This window comes from Medicago truncatula, chromosome 3 (assembly GCF_003473485.1).
Source record: "Medicago truncatula cultivar Jemalong A17 chromosome 3, MtrunA17r5.0-ANR, whole genome shotgun sequence".
In the NCBI taxonomy this organism is placed as follows: Eukaryota; Viridiplantae; Streptophyta; class Magnoliopsida; order Fabales; family Fabaceae; genus Medicago; species Medicago truncatula.
This window is the reverse complement of record NC_053044.1, coordinates 47,554,976-47,570,421: the sequence shown is the minus strand read 5'-3', so window position 1 is coordinate 47,570,421 and position 15,446 is coordinate 47,554,976. Positions and strand designations below refer to the sequence as shown.

The 15,446-nt window shown below is 33.7% G+C and overlaps 1 protein-coding gene across 2 annotated transcripts; it reads right to left on the bottom strand.

The window, feature by feature from the left end:
* Positions 1-3,799: 3,799 nt before the first annotated feature.
* Positions 3,800-9,426, bottom strand: LOC11424994 (probable methyltransferase PMT26). 2 transcript variants are annotated; one of them, XM_024780269.2, is made up of 9 exons: positions 9,071-9,426; positions 7,484-8,494; positions 7,251-7,400; positions 6,195-6,465; positions 5,687-5,797; positions 5,430-5,604; positions 4,750-5,022; positions 4,456-4,650; positions 3,800-4,370 (listed from the first exon to the last, which is right to left on the bottom strand). In XM_024780269.2, the coding sequence occupies exons 2-9, from the start codon at positions 8,447-8,449 to the stop codon at positions 4,142-4,144; spliced, it is 2,370 nt and encodes a 789-aa protein (XP_024636037.1). In that variant the 5' UTR covers positions 8,450-8,494; positions 9,071-9,426; the 3' UTR covers positions 3,800-4,141. The 2 variants fall into 2 exon arrangements, with proteins under 2 accessions (XP_024636037.1, XP_003602637.1); XM_003602589.4 differs by having other exon boundaries at positions 7,484-8,483; positions 9,071-9,425.
* Positions 9,427-15,446: the final 6,020 nt, after the last annotated feature.

The window sequence follows — 15,446 nt, the reverse complement described above, 5'->3', positions numbered from 1 at the left end:
GTAATTTAAATCGTAAAATAATTTCACCATTACCTTATTTTCATCAAACTCGGTTAAAAAGTACTTATATCGACGTTTAATGCTACATTAACTAGTGGGACCAAATTAATTGCTCTCGAAACTATGATTCATACATGTATTACTCAGTTTTGATTTGAAACGACATTGATTCGATAGCTTGATTTATAATGTTGTTCATAAAATATTTATGTGTAAAATTAAGTTTGAATTCGAAAACAAAAAAGTAAAAATGCATGTTAGTAATCATGTCTGGTGTAATAAACACTTTTGAAGTTATCGGCATTATGTTAAATGGTAACATAAGCACTTTTTAAAGAAGTTGAATAAAAAATGATAACTTTGTAATTATTTAATGACTTAAAGAATGAATTTGTTACAAACAAAATTGTTAAAGGACTAATTTGTAGCAAAATAAAATTAAACGATTAATTTGTTATAAACAACAAATTTACAGAACCGCGAGTGGTATTTAACCATAAAAATATGCAACTCTTGAAACAACACATTTTTTGTAAAGGATTAAACAACTCATACTTTTTGTCCAAAAAAAGTAACACACTCTTTGATATATATTTTTATTTGCAGATTTTTCTTTACCACAATGCAATCAAGTTTGCCAGCTCTAGGTTTTACCAATGGATAGAAGAAAAAAAAAAGAAAGAAAGAAATGAGTTCATATTCTCCTATGTATCAACCATACCTTCATTGAGATACCTCTAAGGTAGGACAAAGATTTTAACGGAGTGGAAAATAATGAATTTTAGGAAAAGAAGATAAGAAATTCTAAATGGAGAAAAGGTAATTTTTTTTTTTTTTGGTAAATAGACGAAATGACAAAGCTATTATAAACTCACACACACAAGTGGAGGTACCGAGGTTCGACCCCGGTCATGGCATCCGGCCTAACAATTTCAACATTTTGCCAGTTGAGCTAGAACTTGTGGATAAAAGGTAATTTTTTGTGTGTATAATAATAGTTAAAAAAAAATTGACAAAAAAGAATGTGTTAAATGGAGTTTTTTTTTTGGGTCAAGTAGCCTAGTGGCGAGCTCAGTACTAGGCATGGCAATGGAGCGGGGTGGGGACGAGTTTTACCTTCCCCGTCCTCATACCCGATTCTCATATACTTACCCGTTACCCTACCCATACCCAACGGGGATGAGAAATTGAATCTCATCCCCGTCCCCGACGGGTTCGGGTATTCCCGCCCCATCCCCGTCCCCGTCCCCGCATTGAATAATTTTTTTAATAAAAAAATAGAAGGTTTTTTGCATCACCAAGAGCAACGTTGTAATACATTATCCAACAATAAACTCACTTTCACATTTGTAAGACAAAATGATTTAGTTGATCCTTTAAATATCAATGGTAGTTTTTATTAACATGACAATTATCAAACAAAATAACATAACATATTAACATAAAGTAATTTTTTACATTTGGGACGGGTTTGAGTATGGGTTCGGGGTAGATACCTATATATCCGTTACGCGTCCCATACCCGTGTTTTAAGATTGGGGAAAACCATACTCATACCCAAACCCAGTCAAAACGGGGAAAACCGTCAAATTGAGTTTTGTTCGGGCGGGTAATCACGGGTATGTGTTTTGTTGCCATGCCTAGAGCTTACACAATTTAATTGTGGAGAAGTGGGTGTCCGGGTTTGAATCACGGCCCCTGCATATAATATGCAATATCCCTAGCAACTGAGTTAAGCCCAAAGGGATTTAGTATAATAATAGTTAATAGTTTTTTTTTTTTTAGGGGAATAATAGTTAATAGTTAATACTAAAAAAGGGAATAATAGTTAATAACATTTATATTTAATTAGTAAGTCGCTTCACCTATGGCGAAATGGGTCGTAGATTCGAGTAACGGCATTGGGGGGAGGGGCATTATCGATAGGAAGGAAGGAGGAGGTAGAGATTTAGCTCTAAAATTTAAATAAATATCTTCACCCTTCTTGACCAATAAAAAAATATATCTTCACCCTTTAATAAGTCTAGCATTTTGGTGGAGAGTTAGCATTGGTTTAGGAGAATTTCGATCCCCTCCTTCATTCCAAAAATTTAACCAAAGAACTACTCCATCTATTTCAAAACATTAGCCGGCAACATGGAAAGGTTCTCTTCTTTCTATTGTAGAAAGAACTCAACTAGTGAACTCTGTCAACTATGGTATATTAATGCACACTATTATTATTTATTCTTGGTCTGCAAGTCTCATCAAAGTTAGAGAAATGCATCGGAAATGTTATTTGGAGTGAACCTCAAATTTTGGTAATCCTCACAAAAAATGAAAATCCCATTAACTAATGATAGATCCTTAGCAGAAAGCAATTTTCTTCCTGTACCAGGATAGCACAACTTCTCAAGAAAGAGATTTACTTAAGGCCTTTTCTGGTTAGAAGTGGTATTTTATTAATAAGCTATACATTAATTATTTTCATATATACGAATAATTACCATTAGTGAAAATGAAAGAAAAAAATGTCCCAACACAAAATCTTGGTCTAATTACTCTTAACATTGTCCCACTGAATCGATCTGGTCTTGCGGCTGCAGTTCTTTCTAAATTGAATTTGGGGGAGAATGACAGTGAAAATAATTTATCTATAGCTACATATGGAGGCTGAGAGATAATATTTTTTTTAGGAATATACACTACTATAAGAGGCTTCGACAGTAAAAAAAGCTGATGAACTCTGATACACATGCTTAAACTGCTCTCTTGCATCCTTCGAAACTCAATTTCACATTAGCAGGGAGAGGGAAGGGTTGCTTTTTTCATGATTCTACCCACATTGGCTATAGGAGAAAACGATCTTGTTCTTTGTTGTTGTGTTTTTTCAGTAAGGGTTTTCATGGCTTCCTGTAATGAGCCCGTTTGGTGAATTGCTATGGCCATCATTTTTCATAATTCTTGGAGGGACATGTGTGAACCTTTTACCTTTGATGAGATATAAGAGAAGAAATTGTATTGTAGGGATAAAAAAAAAATGAAAGATGAATCCTAAAACAGACCCCTCACCGCTGACTTGCATTTTCCTCCAATAGACACGACTCAATCCAACAAATAAATCTCAATTGTTTACAAATAATATACTTTTCTTGTCATTAATTTGGTACCTAATTGGTGTCTTGAAAATATTTGTTACTCAAGATCATGCCCTGGATGCCTTTCCAATATCTGCTGATGGCTCCAAGCTGAGAGTGACCATTTTTATAGAACAGAAATCGTAGTAGTTCTATAACTCTGTATCAACGTCATTGTTTCTCTGCTTTCATCCAATCAGCAATGATTGCTTTTTCTTCTACCGTGGTCTGTGGGCATGATCTTCGTTTTCTCCACTTGAGTATTGAAATAAGGCTGTTAAGTTTATATTATATTTTAATTAGAAGGACAATTATATATTGTTTTAATTAGGATAGATAGACATAGTTATGTGTGAAAGTTATATAAATAGGAAAGTTATTATGAGACAAGGGAAAGAGAAAGAGGGATTAAGTTATTTGGTAAAAAGGATTGTAAGAGACTAAACTCAAACATTTGGGAAGGGAATGCAGAGTCTTGACTTGAGTTCCCGATTATCTATTGTAATAATAATATTAATTGTATTTTGCTACCAGCTTCTGTCACATTTTCCTACCATCTTCAAATTTCTTTTAGGAAATCTTCGAATTTGAATCCTTTGATTCTGAAACAAGCTTTATTCGTTGAGCAGAAATATTTGGAACTAACAGTTGCACAACCAAAACTAAAAAAGGTACAAGTACAGTATTCAACATTCAGGTCATAATCCAATCCATATATTCAGTTGCATAAATACTACAAATTATAGTGTCATGCATATTCTGAATTCCCGACTATTACGCATATAAAATAAATAAATCAATGGCCTCTACATTTGCAAGAATGTGATTGGATTTTCCTCACCCTATGGCACCATATTATAGAAGAAAACACCAATCTCTAAATATAAATAAAGGATATCAAAATTAATGACCAAAGGTAAAAGACGAATACATAGATTCCTATAACTAGAATGATACATGACTAGTACAGTTACACAAGAATTTTGAGCAGCCGGAACCCAAGTATTTTGGCATTTCATCCGTGCTTAAACAATAGCATACTTGAGTGTCTCCGTCTCCTTAGGCCGCCAGGTGGACTTCTGGACACATAACAAACCCTCCTTATCCTTGGAGTAGGTCATGCGAACCTCCCACTGCATGGACTTTACCATGCTCTCAAGCTCATTAATGACCTCAACAGTGTCCCGGACAATAAGCTTTCCTTCAGGCCTGAGAATTCGATCAACCTCAGCTACCAGAGAAGCTAGATTGCATCTGCGTGACCACCAAATAAGTATTAGCAAAACAATAATAAAAAGTTTGCTGGTTATTAATGTGGGAATGAAAAAATTATTTTCACCTTTTCTGAACCTTCGAAAAGAGATGATCTGCATGGAGGAGATCATACGTCCTGGGATAGGTGCTAAATGATTCACACCAATCATGATATATACCAAAAAGACCCCGTTCATAAATAATGGGAAGGGTATCTGCGGAGTCTATTGAAACTACATTCATGACCCAAATATTCAAATCTTTCAAAGCTGCAGCAAATCTAGAAGCCACAATCGGTAGAAGATGTCAAACACGGAAGGACATATTAGTCAGTATATAATAGTTCACAATAATATTTGAAACAATGATTTTTGCTCACCCTCCATAGATTGAGTTCATATCCATGACATTCCGTACATTTGACCACTGAATTCCCAATCCGTTTAGATAAGACTTGGACACTACACGTTTCCAGTGTTTATTATCAGCAGCAAAATCTTCAGGGGCCGGCTTACCATAGACTCCAACTTGGGAACTTGACAACCAATATGGTACATTGGTCAGCCTGGCTGGCCACTTTTCTGGCCACTGTGACCCACGTTCACTTGAACTAACTGGCACTTTGTGTATGCATGCTTGCAATTTAATATACCTGTCACATCAGAGAGATATTAGACTGCATGAACATTATAATACTAGTGTAATTGAAAATTCCGCAGATAAATCTCGAAGTAAAATAATTGTTCATTTGCAGCAGAAACATCTAAGACTCCAGCCAAATAAAAAGCCCTGTTTCATTTTTATACTTGTTTTATACAAATGTTCCTCACTTTTCCAAGACAGGAAGGGGGTAAGAAGCAACTATCAGCTCTGTTTTAAAGTTTTCTCAGTGTAAGTGACTGCAATCAAAGACTAATTCAGCAATTAACTCAGCAAAATCTCAATTTCTATTTTGGTTTTTGCTTTAATAAAAACCATGTAGCCGACCCCACTTAGTAGGATAAGGCTTGGTTGTTGTTATTGCTTACGAAAACACCATGTCAGTTAAGGAAGGAATACCATGCTGCATTGGGATCATCAGATTTTTGACACAGTGGAGGCTCATTCTTTGATCGTTGCTCATAACAATCATTGGATAGTGGCTTCTTGTATATGGCTACACCAACTCCATTAACTTGATCCTTGCTGATTGAAACAAGTTCCCAGCATATTGATTTTGTTAGTGCTTTCATCTCTGTGAACAAATTCATAAATGTCAAGATTAAAAACCTACATAAAATGCACAAAAAAGGAACACATGACTAGTTATTATTTACCATTCCATATTTCAACATCTTCAGGAAGCTTCTGATAAATAGGAGTAGCAGACCATACAAAAAAACCACCAGGCCGCAATACTCTGTTCAGCTCCAAAAGAAGTTTACCACCTGCAGTTGTAAATTGTTTTTGTTTAAAAACATGTAAATAAGATAATCAAATCCAGTAATCATGTTAACTAGGATATTGGTGATTCTCATAATTATTGCATTAACTCTATAAATAGTAGAGTCTCTGCTGTGTAATTTAAACACATGAATTTCATCAAATGTCACACGTTTTTCTCTTCATCTTGATAGTAAGAATAACGTAAAATAATCCAACATACCCACCCCACCAAAATAGCTGCATAACAAAATCCAGTGGCATTTACATGTATTATATGTTGTCTGTCGCTACAATTTACATACCAAGTTAAGATTGATAAATGCCTAAATGAATCCGATTCAAAATTCTATATCATAAACTAATCTAATCATGTAAACAGAATCTGTGTAATCTGAATACCTTCAATGTGCCATGGAACTCTACAACGTGCACAATGGACTGCATCAAATACTCTCCCAGGGAAGGGAAGCCTCTTTGTGCCCATTACAGCAGATATAGCAGGAATCCCCCTCTCAAGAGCAAATTGAACCTGAGCTTCATGTTCATCCTTTGGTGCAAGTGACATTGCAAGTACATCTCTATCAAAGAGAAAGCCTCCGAAGCTGGCAACTCCACATCCAACATCTAGTATAACACGTGTGCGTTTGCCCCAAGCAATGTCAGGCAGAGTCTGCATCGTCAAAGCTCTATTAGGTAAAATGCTTGACTGCTCGTCCACATCGAGCAAACATTGTAAATTCTAGAAATCTAAAAAAAGTTTAGAATCAAAGTATGTGGATTTCACATAACTTCTTCTGATAAAGAAGCTGGTTTGTAGAAGATCAATTAATGAAGCTAAATCAATATTATGGTAAGTTTTGGTTGTCATCCAGTGCCTCACAGATGTGCAGTTCATATGTATTAGGATTTGTCCTGTCGTGCGTAAACGCGCGCCGCGGGGGGGGGTATTTTATCATCCAACGTATCTTAATTTCCTCTATCGGCAGTTGAGCTGCAATTTTTGTATCTCGTTTACTATTTGTTTATTAGTCAATGCAGATCATATGTGCCATTCCTACCAGTTCAGTCTAAACTGTCAGAACGTGAAAAATAATCATAATTGTGTTGAGATAGCAACAAACAATTTCTTCACTCCAGGTATCATAAAATAAAGAGAAACTTGGACGAGAAGCTACCAATGAGCTGCTTCCCATAAGCTTAGATCAACAAGATTTTTACGCTCTATAGAGTTGAATTGCCATAATATTTTTTTTCATTCCAATATTAACAGATTTTTAAAGGCTATACTGGTGCGGTGATTTTTTTTCTTAAAAGGGTGTGACAAGTTAGGGATTACATTGATTATATATTGATCTTGAAAGTTCAGATAATATACAAGTTAAACAGAATTTTGTGGAAAAATTAAATACAAAAGCAGCAAATAAATGTCAAATTTAATCCAAACAAAATGCATACCTCTTGTATAAAGTCAATGTAATGAAGTGCCCCATGCTTGAATTGGGTTCCACCACCAGGAAAAGTAAGATACTCACCCGTAACTTTCACCCAATTTTGATGCCCCTTAACTTCAGCAAGCTTAGTGTGTGGAACATTGTAATACCATATCTGCAGGAGAAATAACATATAATTATAGGAAAGAGAAAAACAGCCAGAGAATGAAATTACAATTGAAAAGATTTGATTTTAACCTTTTCTCTGCTTTTAGGCCATTCAATAGAGCACTTATATCCTTCAGGAAGAGAGACAAGGCAGGTGGGAGGTTCTTCAGGACAGTGCCTTTCTCGATGTTCATAATGTTTAGTGCTGCGAAGACTCCTAATCACTTTCCAGTTGTCAAGGCATGGGATAAAGTCGGGGCCAGCGGTAACATTACAAACTTTCCAATTGTACCCAGTCTTGGAGGACTCTTGAATCTCCTTTTCATTCTTTGACTCTGCTGCCTGAGTAGAAAACGATCCAGTTTGTGTCGTAGTTTCATTTAGAAGCTCAGACTGAGCCCCAGAAGGGAATACCTCATTTGAACTCTGGTCTTTGGCATTATCATCTGTATTCTTCTCACTAGCGTTTTCATCAGATTCTTTGTTCTGGCTTTGTTCCACCTTCTCCTCTACATTACTATCTGTTGTTTCATTCGAGTCACTAGATTTCTTTTCACTTTCATCTGAATCAGACTTGTTGTTCTCCTCTGATTCATCTTTCTTTTCACTCTCATCAGATTCAGATTCCTTAGTAGACGCCTCTTCGCCATCTTTGTTATTTTCTGTATTGGAACCTTCATCCTCTGTTTTCTTACCCTCGTCTTCTGTCTTCGTATCTTCAGAAGACTTCTCCGTGGAATTTTCCTCCGACTTCTCTTCGGAGCTGACGTTGCTATCCCCCTTGGTCGCATCCTCAGGCAAATCACCCGGATTATCTTCAAACTGCCGAGCATTGCTATTATCAGTTTCACTCACCTGTTCCCTCACCTCAGTCTGTTCCTTCACCTCACTTTTACTCTCCTGAGGCACGTCCTCGTTTTGCACAGGAACTACAGAAGATGATGTCATCATCCAAACCCCAATCAAGGCTAGAGCAACAAACACAACTATAGTCACTGTTGAACAGTAACTCGATGATCTTCTACCATCTACTCTAGAATATTTCCCTAAAGCCATGTTGTCGGATCAAACTCACCAATGATGATTGTACCTGATTAATAACTACTCAATTAATTAAGACTTTAAAAATAAATTACGAAAATATGAGTACTAATTATTCTACTATAAACCAGAATCACAAATTAGGAAAAAAGAAAGAGAAAAAAAAAAAACTAAACTAAAGTAATGTAACGTTGAATTAGTAAAACGGTAAAAGTATTAGATATGGTAAATAAATCAGATATAAGAAGTGAGATAATGAAATCACGATATGAAACAGTTAGATCAGAACGTTTTCACACTTCAAAGTTAAATCAAATCACTAAGCATAGCATAATTGTTATGATAATCAGCAAGATTTAACATCTAACATGTACACTATTTTTTGTTTTTTCATACTTCAAAGTTAAAACAAATCACTAAGCCTAATTGTTATGATAATCAGCCAGATTTAACATCAACACGTATACTAAAATCGAACTGAGATTCAAGAAATTGAAATCAAGTAAAATTGAAACGGATCTAGATTCTAGAATTTCAAGAAACAAGATTCGAATGAACGCGGTTAGCTAGTGAACAAGTAAAAGAAAGAAATGAAGAATGCGATCTGAGAGATGAAGATTGGGAACAGAAACGTACCTCTGGTTCTATAGCAAGAAGCAGATCTAGGAAGAAGATGAAGGTGCTATCTGAGCATTGTGTGAACGCGGAGAGAAAGTGAGATTCGAAATTGAGAGAAAGGTGTTTGACAGTGTGTGAATGTTGGATTCTGATTTATATATATAGCCGAAGGAAGAGAGAGTTTTAGTTGCTGCTCTGCTAGTGCTAGTTGCTTCTGCCAAAGTCACACAATTAGTAGTATTATTTTCTGATTAAATAACTTGCTAGATTTGCCGACGAAAATAAGTTAAAAATATATTCGAGAATGTAAATTACTAAAAAATAGTTAAGGGCCGGAGGAGAGGGAGTGACTTAAGGAAGAGGAAACCATCAGGACTGAGGGAGACATTTGCTTACTCGCCTAACCAAGAAACACATGCGGCTGAGGATACTTTTGTAAATATCTATCTATTCCCTACAAGATTCTGAGATTTTATGTATTTCTATTTCTATATTTACAAATATAAATACTACAAAAATATAAAATACAGTACAAAGCATATTTCATAACCATATCTATATAAAAAAACAAATTGTAAAATTTTCTAAACATAATAATTTCAAACATCAGTCAATTATGTCAAATATATTTATTTTAAATATTTATTTTATTATTTTTGACATGTCGCATATAAATTTAACATGAAACTTCTATATTCCCTTTTTTGTTAAGTAACCTAATTGTTAGAAATTCAATTTTTTAACGTGAATAAATGGGGTTTCGAGGTTTTTTTTGTATATAATAATGGATTCATTTATTTTGTTTTTAAAAATGAAAAAGATTTTAATATTGTGAAACTTGTTTGTTGGTGGAATCCACTATTTTTTTTAGCGTGTCCGTCTTTTTTTAAATGAAATCTTGTATTATATGTGTCTCTATATATCATATGGAGATGATCTTATCAAATTTGAGCTTGCTCAACTCCGTGATAAGTAGGTTGATTTAGGTCGGGTCGGTCCATAATTTAAAGAAAAATTAACAGTATATACTTAAATGACATTTAATTTTATAATGATTATAACCACTAGACAAATTTCCACAATTTATATTTTTAACACTAAAATTGAAAAACTTAGATCAATACACGAGTTCGATTAAAATACAACTTGTGGTCGTTTTGGTCATCGAGTTGAAGCAATTATCTAGATCGATAAACTTATTTCCGCCCATGTAAATATATCCAATTTTATTTTTAATCTATTAAAATACTATTTCTTTTAAAATTTTGTCTAAAATTTTCTATTATCAACTTAGTTTTTTTCTTTTTGAAGAATTTTCAACTTTTGGCCTTGCCTCTTTAGTTATTGTGATGTCCGTTCCGTTTAATAATGAAAACAATTGTCTTGTTTTTTTTGATTTGTTTTGAAAAGTGAGAGATATTGTCAAATGACCAATAACTTGACATAAAAATGTAAACAGTCAAAAGAAGTTTAGGTTTTTTGTTCTTTGACCAAAATATATTCAGTGCGAAATCAACAAACAACCGACAACGTTAGACTCAAGTCCACTAAAAAAAAAAAGTACACCCAAATTTTGGTATTTTAGCTTCAGTCCGTAAATTAGCTTGATAAGTTAAACAGCCGTTCACACTGCTGTCAAAAAGAAAATTACAGCTTATGGTATTAATTTGGCACAGGTCAAAACACCTCCCAGCTGGGATCTTGAAGACGGTCATATTTACCGGCAAGATTAACAAGCGGTTTTGAGGACTTGTTATAATTTTTTTTATTGTTTAAATAATGCTCTAAGAAAGTTTGGATTTGTTCCATTTTAGTTATTTTCATTAATGTCTACTTTTTTTTTTTTTTTGAGAAGCAATTAATGTCTACTTATACAAGAGATAAACACAAATGAAATATTACTGAGACACTCTTATTAAAATAAGTCTTACTAATTTATCAGTTGCATCTATCTATTTCTTAAATAGGCAATAAATACATGATAGATAAATATAGTAAATTTGGAATGGATCTGAAGATGTTTGTTGGCATTTTCCCATATTTAATTTTAACATTTGATTATTCTAGGAGAAATAAAATAATAAAATACTAGGCAATATGTGTAAATGCATGTATCATAATAATAATAATTCCCTCAAAATAATAATAATAATAGTAATGGAATGTGTTTCTCAAAAGAAATAATAGTAAAAATTATAATAATCGAAGGTGTTATGTGAGATGCATTTTAGCGATGGTTAGGACTTTCTCCTATAGGATAGTGCATGCACAATGCAACCGACATGGAGGAGTGAGTATAACATACTGACCAGTTGAGTTGAATCACACAAGTAGAATTGATAATTGTACGAAAATAATATAATACTCCCAAGAATAGTAATATTATTCTATATTGTGGTGATTACTATCAATCATGGCATTAATTTGAAGAAAAAAATGACCAGACATGTGGGTTTGGCAGCAACCCATTTCTATTTCTAGGAAGCGAGAAAGTGAGATCTGAAATTTGTCTCATGTTAAAATCCAAATGCGACCATTGTAATTTATGACGATATGTGTTAATACCTTGCACCGTTTATGAAGACAAAATTGATGAGAACGACAAATGACCAATGCACAGAATTTCTCGATAAAGTATTTATATTTATATGGAGAAATGATATTGTATAACCACTTTCTCACAACTTTTTAACAACTTTCTCTCTCATACTTACATTTATCCTCTTATTCTCTCTCTTCCTTTTTCTCTCTCCATTGTTTTTAACGAATGAAAAGAGAGAGAAAATAAGTTGTTACAAAAGTTGTCTGGTTGTTCAAATACCACTACTCATTCATATATAAGTGTATATATAACTATACGTTTTATTTTTAGGTGTCATATAAATATATCAGTCAAGAGTGAGTAAATAAATATCATATTAGAGGATAATATACATGTTATTAAAAACTAGCAAGTGAGATGATCAATATACTTAATGATTTAAGGCTTTGGCTAAAGATGTTGGGTTGGCTAAAGATGTTGGGTTCAAACTATTTGTGTGGTTGCTCTCATAAATTCAATGTAATGATCACCTTATAATTTAGGCTATGGTAACCTAAGAGTGGTGTTAGAGTCGTTTTCTGCTTTGCAAGAGTGGTGATTCAACTTGAATATGTTTTGAAGCAAAAAGTCGCTTAATCCAAGTATTTAAATAACATGTGGTATGTTTCACCTTTGAAGGGACAAGTTAGTCCCTTGTTATTTTAAAAGGAAAAATATTTAAGAGGGGCAACAATATTTCTCATAATACCAATGTTTATATAGGGGCACAACTCAGAACCACAATGGTGATGGCAACTTAGTGGAATAAGCGCTTCTTGAATGATGGTGTTTGGTCATAATTCACGTCGAAGAGGGTGATCGATGATGAGAGCCTACATGCAAACAATTTTACGTTTAGGTTAGTATAATATTTGAGGAGTGTAAGAGGTTTAAGATGAAGCATATCCTAATAGGTCATAGTGTGATGTTTAATGGATGCGGTATTATGCTTGGCTCAACCCAAAAGCTCAATCCATAACATTACCAATACTTGAAGAAATTTTACTCTAACTCATGTCATGATCAATATTATTCGTTTATATGCTGAGAGTGAAAATTGAAAATTTAACGTCCTTATCACTCAATTCCAACTCATCTATCTAAACAAATGGAGCAAAATAAATCAAATAAAGTTGAACTATTTGAATTACATGTGATCAATCATGATTCAACAACACACAAAATATGACCGTGTAAAAAAAATGTCATGACGAGAATTTCTAGTCACATCCAAAAAACATCCTTTACATCCCAAAATGATCGAAATATCCTTAAAGTAAAATAAATATCCAATTGTATCAAGAGTCACGTAGCGCTCACAAACCGAATTTACATAAATTTAGTTTAATTTGCATAACATGCATAAACTAAGTTTACGTGCAATGTGTATGTAAATTGAGTTTACCTATTTTTTAGTCGTAATATTTCCTTAAATTTGAATTTTGAGACGTACTTAAAATTAGATGTTTTAAACTTAGATTACCTACATGCGTGTGACTTGAAAGACCTTGTGATTCAATCATTAACCTTTAATTGAGATTGGTTACAAATCTATAGATGAGTGGAGGTGAAAATTTCGAGTGTTACTCAAGAAAGAGTTTTTGAAAAACTTATATGAACAATGACAATTTCAATATTATCATTTAATTTTAATTAAAATTGGATATAAGATTTTTGGGGTGCGACTAAAAATTGTCAAGAACTAACATGATATGATCCACTTTTGTGATGATTAAAAGTTGCATTTTTCTTCTTCTAAAACTTATACAGATTTTATGTTTTAGTGTAAATTGGATCCTCTTATTCTTTTTTTTATCTCATTTCATCTTCTAATTTTCATCCTCTCTTAACACTATTTTTTTCTTTTTAATGGAGAGAGATATAAAGTCAAGAGAGGAATGAAGATAAAAGAGGAGATGATCTATATCGATTTTAGTGAGATCATATTTTATACTTTAATTTCCTGTAAAAATTAAATAATTAAATGAAGATTGTTGCCCAACCAAATCTAATGTGAAAAAGTTAGTAATAATATAACATCGATTATATATCTATATGACTAATCAAAAATATCTGGCAGCTGTTAAAACATGTCCATTTCTAATCGGTTCCATGTCCCTATTGCTCCAATGAATCCAGACGTTAATGCATTCACTCACACTCATTTTACCTACAAACAGTTTTCAACACATGCATACTCACCAGGTCCATGCTTATCATAATTCTGAGTGGAATTCAAGGTGATGTTTCTTTCTCAACTCTTGCCTTTTTTCCTTGTTCCTTTTTAGACCAATTTCCCTTATTGCTTCATCCCTATCATATAAGCAAATGGTCCCCTTAAATATATCAACATTTGATTTTAGTCTCCTGAAAATATTTCTTAGGGTTTTGGTCCCTCCAAAAAATTTTATCCATGAAATTAGTCCATGTTTCTCAATGTAGAGTAGGGACTAATTTCATGAATAAAATATTTTAAAGGGACCAAAAGCCTAAGAAATATTTTAGAAGGATTAAAATCAAATGTTTGGTATATTTAGGTGAAAAAAGAAGCTAAAATTAAAATATAAGACCACTAAGATTGGAGAGGGTTCGAATGATTTGCATGAGCTTTTAGGTCCAAAAAAGAAAAATGCCGAAGTTCCACAGGCCTTCTTGCTACCTACCTGTAGGTTTGAAACTGGAGGGGTACTGTCTGGAGTATGATGGTGGATATGTGGCAGTGTGGAGGATAAAAATAAAATAGATTTTCATGTTTTATGGAAAGAGAAGAGACCATGCATGCTAAATTTGGCTCTTTTGAAGTGAGTTAATATGTAAAGGGAGAAAATAAAGGCTTGTTATTTCAACAAATTCGTGATTTGTGTTATGATAAACTTGCAATATCCGTTTTTGATTTGTTAATCAATGGTCCCATAATTAATACTGACTTTAGACTCTAAAATGGCTTCCTTATTTAGAGGAGCTGAATCCATGATTCACTGATCTACATTTCATTGAAATTTTATTAAATTAATTGATGACACACTTAAGTTTTGATGTCATATTATTCTAGAATGAAAATTATGTGTTAGATTACATGGGATGATTTTTTTAGCACCAAGTTGGTTGCCATTTTATATGTTGCTTTTATCCTGGGTGTATGTATCTCCTGATTCTGAAGTCTTTTTACAAATTTGGTGTCTGATCAACATTTCTCTTCTGCAGTTTAATTTGTAATTATGCCAATGGACAATGGTAGATTAACTACTGCGGACAAAAAGAGACCATGTATTCTGGGTTTGGCTGTAAACAATGGTTATCCCCAATGTGGCCATGTAGACGGACAAAACGAGCAGATTTCACATTTGAAGGATACCGCTGGCAGCCAGAAAATTGTGATGTGCCAGAGTTTGTTTGACGCATCTGGGTTCTTGAGGAAGTAGGTATAATCCTTTGTTCTTCATTTAATCATGTATGTAGTTGTTACGTTTATTCACTGATTTTATTGGTAGTGTTTAATGTAAATATTAGTATGCATGACAAAACAATTGCATTCGTTGGGTAGACAACAGTTTCAATCTATGATGTGTATGGTCACTGGTGGACTTGAGAGGCCAGAAGTTGAAAATGTTGGATGGTAATATGGTCTTGTAAAAGCACGTGGAGCTATTATTCCTGACGGATCGATGGGCTTACAGATTTCCAAAAACCAATATGACCATCTTATAATATTATTGGTCAGCTAGCTTATGCGTGATTTGGAGCCGAACCGCTTAACATCACAGATCCACTTCCTCCATGGGTTTGATGTTTTGGCTCTTAATACAACACACC

Bases quoted from the DNA above. Each gene is read 5' to 3' on its own strand.
- LOC11424994 (XM_024780269.2), bottom strand. From the start codon at position 8,449: ATGGCTTTAGGGAAATATTCTAGAGTAGATGGTAGAAGATCATCGAGT. The intron at 6,466-7,250 runs GTATGCATTTTG...TTGACGATGCAG, and splicing joins ACATTGACTTTATACAAGAG to ACTCTGCCTGACATTGCTTG. The intron at 4,371-4,455 runs GTGAAAATAATT...GTGGTCACGCAG, and splicing joins TTTTCGAAGGTTCAGAAAAG to ATGCAATCTAGCTTCTCTGG.